The 15992-nt window shown below is 40.3% G+C and overlaps 1 protein-coding gene across 3 annotated transcripts in view; it reads right to left on the bottom strand.

Moving 5' to 3' along the window:
* Nucleotides 1-633: 633 nt before the first annotated feature.
* The window catches only part of STAU2 (staufen double-stranded RNA binding protein 2), a 142704-nt gene continuing 127345 nt past the window's right edge, over nt 634-15992 (bottom strand). For 2 of the 3 annotated variants that reach the window (XM_083623301.1, XM_083623300.1), the window contains exons 14-15: nt 3296-3384; nt 634-1688 (exon numbers count right to left, since the gene is read on the bottom strand). In XM_083623301.1, the coding sequence (XP_083479427.1) occupies nt 1595-1688; nt 3296-3384 (183 nt within the window). In that variant the 3' untranslated portion in view covers nt 634-1594. Of the gene's footprint in view, nt 1689-3295; nt 3385-12407; nt 12513-13981; nt 14084-15992 lie in introns of those variants that run through there. The other variant, XR_014550394.1, reaches the window with a different exon arrangement.

The raw sequence follows: 15992 nt of genomic DNA on the forward strand, positions 1-15992 counted from the left end.
GAAGCCCAATGAACATGCATGCGCTGGAACTTGCAAATATGTTCAGAGAGAGCATTCAGGAGGGGCTGGTGCAGGGTGTGACAGTGGGGTCGAGGCAAGTGAATGCAACCCCACTCTTAAGTTTATTGTTTTGTAGCCCTGAATGCTTGCATAAGGTCTTTCCAATGTGGCCTGATTTTCCATAGTGTGCCTGGGAGCATTTGGTTAAAATGGTGCTTAGATGGCAACACTGGCCTATGTAGCAGACAGTAAGTCTGTTCTAGGATCAGAAGGCAGTAATGAACTATGGGCACTTCCAGCTGTTGCAACACACACACAACTACATTGGTCCCTTATTTGTCTGACAAATGCAATGAAAGCACACCCAGGGCACACTGCCTTGTTTGCAAGTGGTCAGTGGTGTGCATAGTCTTTGTTTTACACACACAAACACATTGAGATAACACCAATTTCTACACACACAAATTTTGTGACGTGCAGACATTTTGCAACTCAGGCATATTACTGTATTCTTTTTTGTGTTTTGAGACAGGGAAGGGGAGAAGTGTCTAAGACAGCCTCCTATCTTAGTGTAGGTGACACATTTCACTAGTGTTATTCACAAATTAAAGAAGAGATGACACCACCACTGTATACATGAACTGACGTGGTTTTACTGCGTTGGCCACTTGCTTAATTTGTATATGCTAGTACAGAATAAAAATGCAAATTTCTGTCTCTGCCCCACTGGTAGTTTTACACACCTGCTCCACCAATTTTTGTCCTCTGAGATGACGTTGCCATCCTTTTCTACTTTTCGCGGTCAGAATGCAGTTATTAAAAACACTCAGTTGATGTGAATGAGAGATTGATGCAAAACACAGAATGAGGTGTCGATGTGTTTCACACAACAGAGAACAAAGGGGGGAATGTGTTTCTTGGAAGCAAGGTGCCTCTTCAATCAACAAATGGCAAGGGAAATCAAATACCATCACTGCTTTCTCTTGTAGTGTATTGTGACCGGTCATTAACGTTCAAGCAAATACTTGTCATGATTTAAACTTCAGTTTGCAAACAACTTGGAGTCGTGCATCTTACAGGCATAATGTATTCCGTAAGACTATGAAGAATGCATAATGTTGGCATAGAAAGAGAAGCTGTATGACTATATATGAAGACAACAACTACAACTCTCACAGCACTGTCATTGATTAATTTCAAAATATTCAAGCATAATTAAAAAAAAAGAGAGGAAAGCTGAACTTATTCTACACTATAAAGGAGTTGTATAACTCAACCTAATGTTGACTTTTCCTTTCCTCCAGAGTATTAAGCAACTGTAAACTTAATTTCTCCAACCAAGTCTTAGTTAATTATTTGCTGTTTAAACCTCCAGTAGTTTTTTAAGGTTTGGAGGGGAAACAGCCAGTTTTATTTATTTCTCCCTCATTCAATAAACAGTACCATGTAGACTATCTCCTGTGTTAGAATAGTGTTGTCTTCACATAAGACTCAAATAATGGTATTAGTCATTCATTTCCTTGTACACATACACCCTGTTGCGTGTTGACAGGTTTATAAGGATGCAGTGGCAGCCACGGGTGCTGGGAAGCTCCTAGACGACAGCCTTTGAATCCTTGCAGTCCTGAGCAGTGGTGCCTGAGTTAGTCTGTTTATTGTCTGCGTTTTCTCCCAGATGCTTGACTTGTCTGAAAGATTAATACATTAACAAGAGCGGTAAGGTCCAGGGTTGCACATCTTTAAGACATTTTTATTAGCAGATGGCACATGAGATTCAAAGGTCACCACAAGGGGGGACATTTTAAAGTGAAACAACAATATTTATGTTCAGATACTATGCTGGTGAGATCATGTGGTAAATGGTTCTGATTAAATTAGTTTACAAATAGCCACTATATATCAGCCTCTTGCTTTTCTCCAACATCGCTTGCTTAACAAAAACATGCTCCTGTCTGGGGTTCAGCCAAACCAGGTTCAGGTAGAGGAAGAGGAATACCGCTATCTACCCATGCCCGGTGCACAAACAATTTGAAACTTTTGGTACGTTCATCTAATATTATAATCAATCAATCTGTACGCTCTGTATGTGATTGTTTCTGATGTCTGCATCTGCATACTTAAAAACGAAACAGAAATGACACGCACAAAGGTAGAACAGGTGGTGTATTTAACATCCTTCATTTAACTCTAATGTAGTACAAAGCTAGTGTACTTCAATTCTTTTTCTCATCTATAATACTGCAGGCTTCACAAGGCAGGAAGCTTATCACAGCACTTACGTCACAAATCAGAAATACATGGAAATCTGGCATAATCTGTGGGATATATTATTTACAAATAGAAATGTGAAGGGCCAGGGGGAAATGGATTTAGGTTCCCCCCACCCCCATTTTTCATAAACAAATTGAGAAAACAACTAGAAAATTGATTTTTTAAAAAGTTTCCCTGCCGATTCTACAGTTTCCTCCCTGGGTCTTCACAGCTCTAATAGCAAAGCAACAAAATTTGCCTTGCTCTGCAGTTCTTCACAGACTGACATTTTTTAATGCCCACTATGCAGCTCAGGTGAGAATTCTATACCCACCTCAGAATACGTCCCACTGACCTCAGTGGAACTCAATTCTCTCTTGACATGTATAGGATTGCACTGTCAGAGGTATTTGACCAGTTCTAGAAATTATTGTGGCTAAAGGAAATATGATGTGGACATGGAACTTCTCCACCCTCAATTATGTGCAAGAGAAAGTGCAGCTTCCTCTAGTAATATGAATAGGAAGCTTGCTTGCACAGCAGTTCCACAAAGGTATCAATCTGTTTGTGCACATCAGAATGCTCAGTATTCTAGATTATTGAGAGGTGGACCTTGTGAAGTGCTTAAATGAAGGAAACTGACTCCAAACTATTAAGGTCAAAAACCAAATTCATACTACCTGCCCTCATCTTTATATGGGATCTCGCAGCTGTGAAGAATAAATATGTTTCTAAAATATGACGAATTCACAGATTTCATGTATTTAAAAGCCCATGTTAAAGAGGATGGTCAAATTATTTATTTGTTATTTAAATTTATACTTCATCTTAGCACACTAAATGACCCCGGTTAATAACAATCCAAAGTGATTCTGAAACCTACTCTCAGCAATGGCGCCAAATTGTTACAAGGTTTACATGACTATGAGATCAGAAGAGGCCACGTATTTTGGAAAGATCTCAGTACATCTACACCATTCATGTAAAAAGTCCAGTTAAGCAAGCACACATGTTCCCAAAAGAATACTGTGAAAGTGGGTCTTACTTTTCAAATGAACCATTTTCAGGCTTTACAGTTCCTTCAAGTGGATCCAGTCCTTGTTCTGAAAACTGTTTCAAGGCACTTAAAGCTGCCTGTAACACAGAGGAATTAAAGAGAAATGATAGATACTGAAGTAGGCATACTATTAGCAATGAGCATGGAATGTTTTATGACATCAAATATGTATCAGGGACACAGTGGACGGTGACAAAGCTCAGGGTCATAAAGATACATTGAAAAAGAGATGGATTAGGGAACAAAGAGAATTGTTTTCCCCACTGGATGGTGAGAAAGACTGGCTAATACTTTTCTTTTCTGTGCTCAGCTTTGCTTGCACCTTAAAACAAGCACCCTCTGTATAAAATGAAGCAATCTACATGTCTCTAGATTACCTAGATCCATACTTCCTTGCTTCATATGCTACTCTTGAGGCCAAAACTAGCCAATGTGGCAAACAGGGGCATAGGAAGGGTGGGCGATTCACCCCGGGTGCCATCATGGAGGGGGGTGACAAATTACCAAGGAACAATTACTGCCCTACTGGGCGGTTCATAGAAAACTTTTTTTTTTGAAAATGCCTGCTCTTATCTCACTACGCAAGGGATTATATAGCTACATATGAAATTTAATGCATATCAGCTAATATCTTGACCCTCCTCCACGAAAATAGCTGTCTACTTGGCCGTTTTCCTATGTCATGAAGGCTGAAATTTCAATTCAGTGGAGCAGGGTCAGGGATGGTCTAGTTGAGATTCCTGCATTGCCCCAGGGGTTTGGCTAGATTACCCTTAGGAGTCCATTCCAACTCTACAATTCTCTAGTGCAGGTTTGTGCAGAGTTTTAGGTACAAGTTGGATGCAAGGGGTGCATAGGATTGCAGCCCATCTTATGGACCGTCGGCTTGGAAATAAGTCCCACTGATCATGATGAGACTAGATTGCTGCTGTGCAGTCCTGTTTTTCAAATAAATGTTTTCCTTTTCAGATAATACAGAGCATGGTGAAATCACAATAAATAAAACCTCCCCTTCAGTAGTTTCAAGCACTACTACAGGTTCCACATAATATCTGTACTGCATTGTTTATTGTGACAGCACCGGCACTTTGGAATTCCCCGCCTATTGCAACAAAGCACATGCCTTTGCTAGACGCTTTTTGGGCACCCGCTAAAAGCAATCTTCTTTAGGCAAGGATACCTAGATGCTTAGAAAGTTGAAGTAATTTTAATCTTAATATTTTAGCTTTTGTATGTTTTAAAGTAGGATTGTTAATTTTTCTTGTTTTTGCTGCTGTGGTATTTGTTTTTTGTTTTGGTAAATCACTTTGCAGGTTTTAAAAAATAAATTTTATTAAATAAATAAACAATAAGTATAAATAAAATAACACAAGCCAAAACACAATCCATCCTGTAGATTTAAGTATCTGTCCACAGTCGCCTACTTGTTATCAGAGGCCCAGAATCCACATTCCTTTGTAAGAAAATATGAAATAATGTAAAACCATTTTTGCAGGCAAAAAAATTTCAAAAAATCAATGTGTGTGTGTGGGGGGAGAGGGCGTGACAAGAAATTTTCTGCATAGGGTACCACCTGACCTTCCTACACCTCTGGTGGCAGACATGGGGTTGTAACATCAAGTGATGCAAAATGTGACATCACTTAACTGCAAATTCCCTCACTCTCTCAGGTAACAGCCAATGAAGTGAAGAATAGGTATGGTAACTCACAATGCAATGATGTGATGCAACACTTTTTTAAAAAAATGATTTTAATTTTCAAAGTTCTATAGTAAATCAACAATAAAAACATAAAACGCATGCACACAACCCACACATACAAATCAACATGAGAGAAAGGAATAGAGCTTTTCTTATTTCTGTCTAATGGTTAATATGTTATGCCTCCCTCCTGAGACCTTGAAAACTATCATGCCACAATGAACTGCGTGCTCCTGGTGGCATTCAACGTGGTCTTTCTCTGTTTGGAAACTTAATCAAGTTATACCAAGTTCCTTCAGACTGTACTTTAATGAGTCTTTCTGTGCCAAATCCTCATTGTTCTCTTAAAAAATGGACAGAAGTGCTAATTTTGGATGCTTTCTTATTGTAGGCACTAATAGTCTTTGGCAATCATCAAACATCAAACCTCAGAATGCTTCTACCTCTTCACACTCTCACAACTCCCACTATTTATAGCCTTTCCAACAAGAAGTACTACTAGCTACTATTAGAATACACACTCAATTATGCAGGAGCAATAATAACATTCTTATATAGATATCCCATAAAATGAATGGGTCACACTTCAGGGAAAGCCTTCTTAAACAAATATGTCTTCAATAGCTATCTAAATATCAACGCCAGGTGCTTGTCTTATTTCAGCTGGCCACTAATTCCAGAAGGCTGGAGCTGCAACACTAAAAACCCAGTTTCTACAGCATACTACACACACTTCTGGGGCATGCGGTACTCTTGGTTGTGCCCCATCTGAGGAGCACAGTTGCTGGGCAGGAATATATGGGGCCAAGGAAATCCCTCAGGTAGCCAAGTTCCATGTTATTTAGGGCATTAAATTCTAAAAGCAAAATCTTTAACTGCACCCGCCCAGTAGCTTATTGATCGCCAGAGCAGTTCCCTCAGCAGAGGTGTTACATGGTGTCAGTGGGAGGTCCCAGCCAATAACCTAATGGCTGCATTCTGCAGCTGAAAGCTCAAGAAGAGTCTCACTAAAAGCCCATGACAGTCGTCCAATCTTGAGATTACCAGTGGGAGGGCCACAGCAGCTGAGGTATCTCAGCCCAGGAACAAATATAACTATCTCACCAACCAAAGCAGATAAAAGGCACTCCTTTTATAGATGAGACTCGCTTTCTTTGCTGTTGGTAAGCGTTTTTTGGAAGACAGAAGAACTGCCAGCAAGGGAAGACTTGCCTCATGGGGCTAGCAAATTCTAGATTCAGAAGACACCAATGGTTGCCTGGAGGGGGGGGGGGCTGCAGGAAAGATGATGGATAAAGGCAGGATGCAACCTCAAAAACCCTAGCTCCACAGGGACACCATGTTATTTTTCTTCATGTTCCCGGACTTAAATGTGATTTTTTAAAAAATTATGGAAATTACCTGAACAACACTTTCAGAGCCCCCTTGGGCTGGGATGTAAATGTGCTGGATAAAATTAAAAATATGGGGCTGATCATTCCTTTGCAAGCGATACCTTCAGTTCATTAATGTTGCCAACTCCTTTCATGCTGGGATCAGCTTAACGAGCGCCGCTGCCCCACTCTAACACCACAATCACATTTCCCCTTTCCTTCTACAAACTGAAACAATTAGAGCTCTTCTCCCACCATTCCACCTCTTGCTGAATTCCATCAATGTAATATTCAGTATGTATGTTGGTATTTTGTGAATGCTAATCAGACGCCTGACCTTTCAACAACTTGTGGCACAGGCATGCCGGAAGCTCCATTTTAATCAGCTCATATAAGGCTTATCACTTTTCTGGACGGCAGAAAACAAATAGCATGTATGTGCTGTACAGAACTAGCAGAGCTATATGCTACACATGCACACTGCAGTTCTAGTGCAGAAGCTAAGAAATGTCCTGCACTTTAAGCCTGCCTGGATGCGAGTCCATCTGGGATCCATATGGCTGCCACACTGAGCTTTATGGAACAAGAGTGGGGCATAGGCATGATAAATAAAAAAAATTCAAAATAGGAACACTTCCCTGAACTATCGTCACAGTTGCTTTCATTGCTGTTTTCAACTGAGAGCAGCAAGTACATAACAAAATGGGATTAAAGATTCAACAGCTTCATTGTCGAGCTCCTATTAAATGCTTCAGGTTGTGTTCCTGCCGCACTGCTATTTTGTAGCTCCTTAATGAAATATTAACCTAGTTTCTCACGCTGTTTGCAGAATTCATTCATGGGAACCTCTGCTTCTTTCTTTACTCAGAACATCTATCTCTATGTCTTTGAAGGGAATGTCAGCAGCAATGCTGAACGAAAGCATTTGTTCCCACTGAAGGAATGCCAAGGATAGAAAGGTGAAATACATCTATCTGACGAAATATTGTGTAAAATAAAAACAGGGTACGATTTGTTACAATACTTTAGATGACTGCCTAAAATTGCATCCAGGGAAAGCAGGGATGACCATGCAATAAAAAAGGTGTGGTCAGCATTACATTCTGTAGTGCATCACTTAAGAGGTTTTCCTTGCAAAAGCTTGTGCTTAATTAAAGATATCTGATTTCTGAACCCTCCTCATGCTGTCGATCTTCCTAGATAAGTGGTTCATAAAGGATGTGGCATGCCACCCTGGTATGGCAGGAGAGGATGGCAAGTGTGGTGGAAAGATTCAAGGACAATCAAAGAAACATCTAAACATTTCAGTATAGTATAGTATAGTATAGTATAGTATAGTATAGTATAGTATAGGGTGGTTTTTTTGCAGAATATGGATACGTATCTTATCAAAATCAAGCATGGCTATGAGTTTGTTTCTTTTTGTTTTTCAATGTAATCCTTATCAATGAAAAAAACTGGCGTGGAATGAGCAAATTCTATTCTGAAAGTGTGGCCCAGACCAAAAAGCATGAGAACCACTGCCACAGACACTTTCTCCATCATTAGAACTTCTTTTAACCTTTAAATGAAGCTGATATTTTGCACCACCATTGCACCACTTCCACCTTTGCGCTATGAACTAAATTTCTTTTAGCAAAAACTAAAGCCCACCTCAAAGCCCCACCCTTTTTCCAGCATGCTGCACAAATGGGATGCAAAGTCTTTGTGCTTGGCCTGCCAGCCTCCGCTGCAAAGTGAACGAGTTAATTAAGGTTTTGTTCTAAACAGCAGTTAACATCCTCTCAACAGCCCTGTGGGATAGAGTTAAGACTGAGAGAAAGCTGAGTGGTTCAGGATTTCAAAGGAAAGGCCCTTCTGGATCAGAGACATATCCACTCCAGCATCTTGTTTCCCACTGTCAGACGCCCATGGGAAGTCCATAGGCAGGAGATGAGGGTAATTGTTCCCCAGTGAGGGTGCTGATCTATTCCCTTATTTGACTACACTAACACCACACCACCCATTGTTCTCTCTCCAGAGCATAATCTGATTGGTTCTGTGACACTATCACATTCTTTACACGATTCCTAATTTTTTTGCAGCAGGTGTTTTACAAGACCATATGCCCTCTCCCTTGATTGCCAGGTGTTGGCAGGTGGTGATTATTCTGACCACTAAATATTGGCAGGCTCTGCTTACCCGGAGCACCAGATATTGTTCAATGCTGCTCCCTTTACGGTCCAGCTGTCCATCCCCCAGTGTCACATGAATTCCAGGAGATCTGGTAATGGACTTCCCCCTCATCCCCCAATGTTTAACTATGGAGAGATAGGTGAGGGAAAATGCATTGGGCAGCAGATTATAATTCTGCAGATGAATTTGGAAGCTGAAGTGTTTGAGCATGGGTAAAGCATGGAGAGTCAAAGTCTGATGGGGCAGCACAAATAGGGAGAGTACTGTTGCGCTTGGTTCCTACTCGCAAGTTTCTTGTAGGCATCTATTTGGCCACTTGGAGAAGAGGATGCTGGATTGGATGGAACTTTGGTCTGATTCAGAAGCGTTGTTTTTTGTCATTTTATGAGTATGAGGTGCTATTGGCGGAGATTAAGTGTTGCACTGGATTCTGGGGTCACCAGTCTCTCTTGATCCTGAGTCCTGATGATAACTCATCTACTTTCTCAGGATGTTTTGCATTTCTGATTGAAGTTTGAGGGTAGGCTCACAAAGTCAGTCAGAGAAGTACAAGGACTGGACTGTTTTGTATGTTTGTACACTGCCTTGATAGTTTTATGGGGGTGACCTAGAAATCCTTTAAGTATAAATTAAAAATGACCTAATGGTCCACACTTATAAAGATCTTCCAAGATCCAACGTCATGCATAATTGTTACTACACTTCAGATGAACTGGGCCTGATGTACACAATCCTTAAAAAACTAGGAAATGTTTGCAAAATTAACAGCAGTGAGGGGATATAAGTGGAATAAATATCTGACAAGGATTTTAGCAGAGAATTGTTTTTCCGAAGGCTGAACACTTCCTCAAATGGATTTTTTCTCTCTTACAAAAGAGCATCTGCACAGATATATAGAAATATTTCTCTCCCCCAGAAGATTTTACAACTGCTTTGTGAGCAAAGCCCCATAGGTTATGAAACAGATGTCTTTACACATTTAATGTATCACTTGTTTTCTGTGTAGATACAGCAATGCCAAAAACACAATGCCAACAGGATGCACTACTCTGCTCTTTGTTTGTCTTGGCTGCTCTTCCCATTATAAATATGTGTCTGGATCTGGCTGGAGGTGGATGTTTCCAATCAGTTTGGTCATTTTTAGGTTTCCTTAAGCCAATTAGCAATTAGCAAATCATATTGAAATTTGTTAATTTCTTCCCCCTCTGGTTTTCCCTCTGTGGGGAACTGGATAGTTTGTAATGACAATTTAATAACATGAGGTCATCCTTACACAAAGCAGTTGCATACAGAGGCTTGCTCTAGAAAAATGTGGTTTCAACTCACGTTCTTATGATAATGATTTAATGTTTTTCAGTACAATGTAGGGATATATTTCCTTTGCCTTTTACATCTATGTGACATTTCAGATTCGTCCCAAGATGTCCCTAAATGGTCCTCTTGTGTGTGTCTGTCCACTTCACCTTACTGGGAGTGGCACATACTTCTGAAGACAGAGAACACACCTAACTTAATTCTTCATACTTTTCCCTTTTATGGAACGAACACAAATGCTACTAACTCAGCCAAACCACTGTTGTGGCTTACTGTCTCCCATTTCTCTATGGTGTGAGAAGCTACTGCCTAATTCTCATGGACCCATTCATTAAATGCTCTTATTTAGGGATTTTGACAGCCATATAGTAGGGGCTGAATGGAAAGTTTAAAAGAAACACAATTATCTCTTATAGGGCTTCCACACTGAGAAGCTTAAAGCCTTCTGGTGCTTACAGCCACTATTTATTTATTTATTGGCTGTTTTGTTTTAGACACATGCCTCAGTTTTCTTGTAAGAAACCAAAGCAGCTAATAGTAAAGAAGTTAGAACAACACCAAAATAATCAAAACAGAAATCCAATAAACATGGTACCACATTGGATACAAGCCTGCATTTCTAGCCTGCACTTGGGTCTTTTTCACTCCATGCCAGAACAGATTCCTTTGCACCATGCAGACTTCAGGACCACTCATCAGCCACCTACAGTTTTAGAAACCTTCTGAGCTGAATTAGTGGAACTTACAAGAAGGTTACAGGGTCCTCTACTAGGATATTTCAGCCCTATAAATTCTGCCAGGGCCCCCAAGTGAATGAGTTAGTCCTTTCCCAAAATTCTTCTGTTCCATCCAGTACAGTACACATCTAGGGAGAATGGCAATTTGGTAAGTAGTAAAACCACTACTACACCTGCAAGCAAAGCGTATAGATCTCTTCTACAGAAAGTGGAAGAAGTGAATTTCTAACAGATCCGTCTTCTCAAGCCCCTGTCCATCATTTTTATCAGGGACATACTCATCTAACAGCCCTATTAACCACTGAATCAGACCACTGCATGAACCTAAGTGCTTCATCAGATAGTTCTACTTTAGCAGAGCCAAGTCAATAGACTGACATCTGGCTTCAAATTTCTCTGTGGTTTTTAAAACAAATGATTTCGTTCCAATCCTGTCCTTTATGGGCAAAAATTAATTACTGGGGTACAAACCCTTGCATTTCATTGAAACAAATGATGTCCATGTTTGACTGCTTGAAAGGGCATGCGTGTTTCTTGGGGGCGCGGGGAACTATGCCTGCTTTTTAGTGTGCAAATGTAAGTAATTAGTTTCCCAAGAATTCCAAAGCGCCTTAATTTTTTGCACATGTTTTAAGAATTATTCTTGATGATATTCTTCAAAAAGGTCTGACTTTGGCCAGTTTCACTCAACTCATACTGCATTGTCCTAACACAGTGGTGTCAAGACCAAGTTTGCAAATTTATCCTGCCTAGAGGTAAATGTGGAGGCAAGGTGACATTTTAAAGCTGACACGATTTAGGGGGAAGGAGGTAATGGCTGCCAAGGCAGCACTTTATGCCCCTTCATCTGTGTTCGTCTCATGTAGGGACAACAGCAAAGATCAAATGCTCACCCCCTATGACAGCATAGGCTTGCTGGGAGTGGAGAAAGCAGCAACAGAAAGAAGCAGAGGAAAAATGGGCACTGATAGATCTTCCAGCTTAGGGATGGCTAACCTGTGGCCCTCCAAATGTTGATGTACTACAGCTCCCATCACTTCTGACCCTCAGCCATACTGACTGGGGCTGGAGGGAGTTTGGAGTCCAACAACATCTGGATGGTCACAGATTATTCATCCCTGTTCTAGTTATTTTTGGTTTGAAATCAGCAAAATGAGAGAATAAGAGAAACCAGTGCCTTACCCCAGGAGCACAGTGAGGGAATTCTGAAACCCTCTTTCACTATGTTACAGTGCTTGAAGGACTAGTTGGTACTCTTATTATTTTTCCTACCTCAACAACCACTCCATCTCACTCCATGTTAACAGATTCCACATAAATCAAGTCTACAGGTTCTCTATCAGGACTCTTCCTATGCCACTAGCATTCTACGGCAGTCATGAAACCGAGCCTAGACACTCCGCAGAACATCAAAGTCAGTTCATAATATATGTCAGTTGCCTTCGGGTCTATAATAAATGAAAAATATTCATATACCAACTATGTCTGTATTTCCCCCTGTTCTACAGTGAACACTCAAAATTCCTCACATATCTGTAAAACTATATGGTTATGATGCCGGCAATCGCAAAACTGTACCTATATGCCTGGTTTAAAGGTGCAGGTTACTCACTTATGTGTCAAGTTGCTAATTAGGCTGAAATCTCTTACTTGCTTAACTGGGAGCAAATGCCAAAGCACTAAATAGGCTTTACTTCTGAGTAGACATGCATAGGATTGTGCTGTTGGTCCCTTGCATCTCCATAATTCTGATTCTATGAAGACCAATCAGAAAATGTGACTTAACTGACAAATTGTTACCTGAATTCGCAACCACTGACTTCAGCAAGGGATCTTTAACAGCCCTCTGTAACCAGGCACTAGCATCCCCAGCTGATTAGATTTCACACAGACCAGGGTCAACATCTGTTTAAAAAATTAATTTCAGAATGGTTATTCACACTGCACAATGCAAGTCTTAATTACCTGACTTAAGCCCTTCTCCCCCCAACGTGTTCTGTCCCCGTGTATATTAATCTGATTAACTCATGTAATTTACATGAAAAGGGATTAATGTCTGCACAAAGGGATCTTTAAAGAGTGTGCACCAGGATGTGTGCAGTAGCTGTGCCTGCAAGAGAGGAGATGAAAGGGGAGGAGGAGAGAGAGCTAATGCATTTAGACTTCTCCTAGAGAGTACACATTTACAAATGCAACGTTTAAAACATTTAGGAAAGAGTGTGCTGCTTAGCACTGGTTTCAGGCTATATTACCCTCTGCAGCTAACTTTTACATGGCAAATAATCTACAGTATCCAGATGCAAAACTGATTGCTGGCATCATGGGGAATTTTAAGCAAGGATTAACTGTTCTTGAACGGTTCTCCCCACTCCCATGTGTTAGGAACAAACGGGCTTTCTAGCCACATCAACCAAGAATGTCGTCTTCTACCAATTTCTTTTTGATTTACGAAGACAGATATATTGTTTGAATTTCCCTGCGCCCTCCTATTTTAATATATTCAACCCCCATATATGTTAAATGAATTTTGTGGAATTTGTACTGTCAATCCACAGGGGGGGAAAAGAAAAAGCCAATTGTTTCTACTAACTTCCTAGCCCTTTGACATTTGCATTTTGCTCAATGTCAATGGACAAAAAGCCAAGGCATATAAACCTTGACTTCAGAGTAGTGTGAAACACATAATGCTACCACCTTACTGAAGGCCTGGGAGGCCTCCTAGGAGCCACATATATGACACCTTCAGGTCTGTGACAGGTTGTAATAAAAATGTAATATAATGAACAAAATAAAATAAAATCCTTGAAACAGTTGTTCTAAGCAAAAAACAAAACAAAACCAAAAAACGAAAAAGTAGTATGAAGAAAAATAATGATTTATTTGATGAGATTAGGTCTCATCTTTATCATCCTTGGCTTCTCCACAACCTGATGTGCACATAGAGCTGTCTGCCCAAAGGCAGCTGCATGAATTTTAAAGGTGGACCATTTACATATAAGTCAAAGTGCACATATAACTCTTGAATGGGGCATTTAGTTATATAGTATGTATCCATTCCTTTCCTCCAGGAGCTCAAGGTAATGTGAATCATAGTGTATAGATAGGTCCCAAGTGGTTTATCATCCAGGCATCAATCAGATCCAGAAGTGCTTTGCTTCAGATAAATTCTTGTAGATATGCAGTTGCTGGGTATGTTTTATGGGTTTTGCAATGGTTTTATTGTAATGCATTGTTGATTATTCTATGCTATGCCTTCGGCTCTCCCCCACCCCGTCTCATAGAGACTTTTTCCTCCTTTTCTATTAAATTACTAACAAGCTAATGAATTACTTAAATGACTGAACAAATAAATTCGTAGTTATTGCTTTATGTACCTTAGCTCACATTCCAGAAGGAGACTTACTACAGATCAATCTCAGCCATGCTAGTTTTAGAAGGATTCCAGCCAAGCTCCCTCTGTGACATACAAGTGGTATCTATAGGGAAACATTCAATCACGACGATCCTCAGCTGCATTCTGAAATGGGCTGGCTTGGATAGCTCAGTCGGTAGAGCATGAGACCATCTTAATATCAGGGTTGTGGGTTTGAGCCCCATGTTGGGCAAAATATTCCTGCATTGCCTGTGAGTTCTGTCCAACTCTACAATTCTGTGAGTCTTAGGAGGGCACATGGTGCCTCATACAGAACAGCAAAAGGCCAGTATATACAAGTTTTGATTTAAACAACAGTGGTACCAAACAAGTGCTCATGTCTATTAATATAATATGGGGGATTGGTTTATCATGAATATGGCCGGCAGCAATTCCCATTACTGTGGTGGTAATTTATACGGCCGTTTCACTCACAGGGAGTGCTGGCAGCTGTACCATGTCTATCTGATTCATACATTAACTTGTCTGTGTAAATGTGAGCCAAGGACAGCTGTAACTGCTCATGCGTAGAATAAAATATCTTAAGTAAATCTGTTTACTTTTAAATGTGTTTGTAGGAGGGAAAGTATTGGTTTGTTTTCGTTCTTGTTTTTATTATGTATTTTGCACATTTTGTATTTTTATGCTGCGAAACGCCCTGTGATCTTCGGATGAAGGCCATTATACAAATTTAATTAATTAATTAATTACCTACCAACAAGAACAACAACAACAACAAAGTAAACCAAACCTGCATTTACGGTTTATGTGGGGCAGCTGTCCATATACAATCATGGACTAAGGTTCAACTAAAGACATGTGTGACGCTCTCCTACTCAAATTACCTGTAGTAAAATTCTTTCAATTGCTTTTGTACGCTGCACTATACCTTATGAATGCCCAACAATTGTAAATTCAAGTCTGGCTCACAAAAGGGAATGTTAATAAATCAGTTCTTAAAGTTTTACTTTTTTTGCTTTGGCTTAATACCTTATGTTGTAGTTAAATACAAAAGGAAATGCACATTAGAGTCAAGTTTTCAGTTTTGTATTGCATGACTGGAGACTGCTGGGAGGAAGTTTTAATGGTTGATGTTTTATTGTATTTTTAATATTTTGTTGGAAGCCGCCCAGAGTGGCTGGGGAAACCCAGCCAGATGGGCAGGGTATAAATAATAAATTATTATTATTATTAGAAACACTATGGTGCACCTGTAGCAGCAAAACTGGACACGTTCATCTGCCCCACCAGCAATAAAACATGTCTCTCCTGTATCAGTCTCTACAACCTCAGCACATGCTGTAACTCTCCAATGGTTTGACTTTACTCACAAAGGCTCACTCTTCCATTGTCTCCGAAGACAGACGGATGCCAACATTACATGTGACCTATTTACTTACTTCATTTAGACTGACTATTCTTGGTTTTCGGCCACAGTATATTAATACATAAATTTGGTGTATGGAATCTTGATTATCTTGTATGTGGCATAAAGTGTTCACCCCCACCAGTAGATTTTTGAACATCAAGAATATTTCTAAAACTAGTACAGTGGTACCTCGGGTTACACACACTTCAGGTTACATACGCTTCAGGTTACAGACTCCGCTAATCCAGAAATAGTACCTTGGGTTAAGAACTTTGCTTCAGGATGAGAACACAAATCGTGCTCCGGTGGTGTGGCGGCAGTGGGGGGCCCCATTAACTAAAGTGGTGCTTCAGGTTAAGAACAGTTAACGAATTAAGTCCTTAACCTGAGGTACCACTGTACTGTATGCAGTGAAGGATTCTGCAGGGCCAGCTCAAGGCATTTTGCTACCTGAAGCAAAGGCGAAAATGGCCCTTCTGTCCCATTCCACACCAGAAACCAACTGGACTGGCAGTTCAATCTTACATTAACACTAGCCTTAGGGCAGCATCCTTCACCGCACCTTAGGGCAGCAGGGTAGTTATGACGGTGCAGGACAGTCTGC

The sequence above is a fragment of the Podarcis filfolensis genome (assembly GCF_964270895.1).
Source record: "Podarcis filfolensis genome assembly, chromosome: 7".
Lineage (NCBI taxonomy): Eukaryota > Metazoa > Chordata > Lepidosauria > Squamata > Lacertidae > Podarcis > Podarcis filfolensis.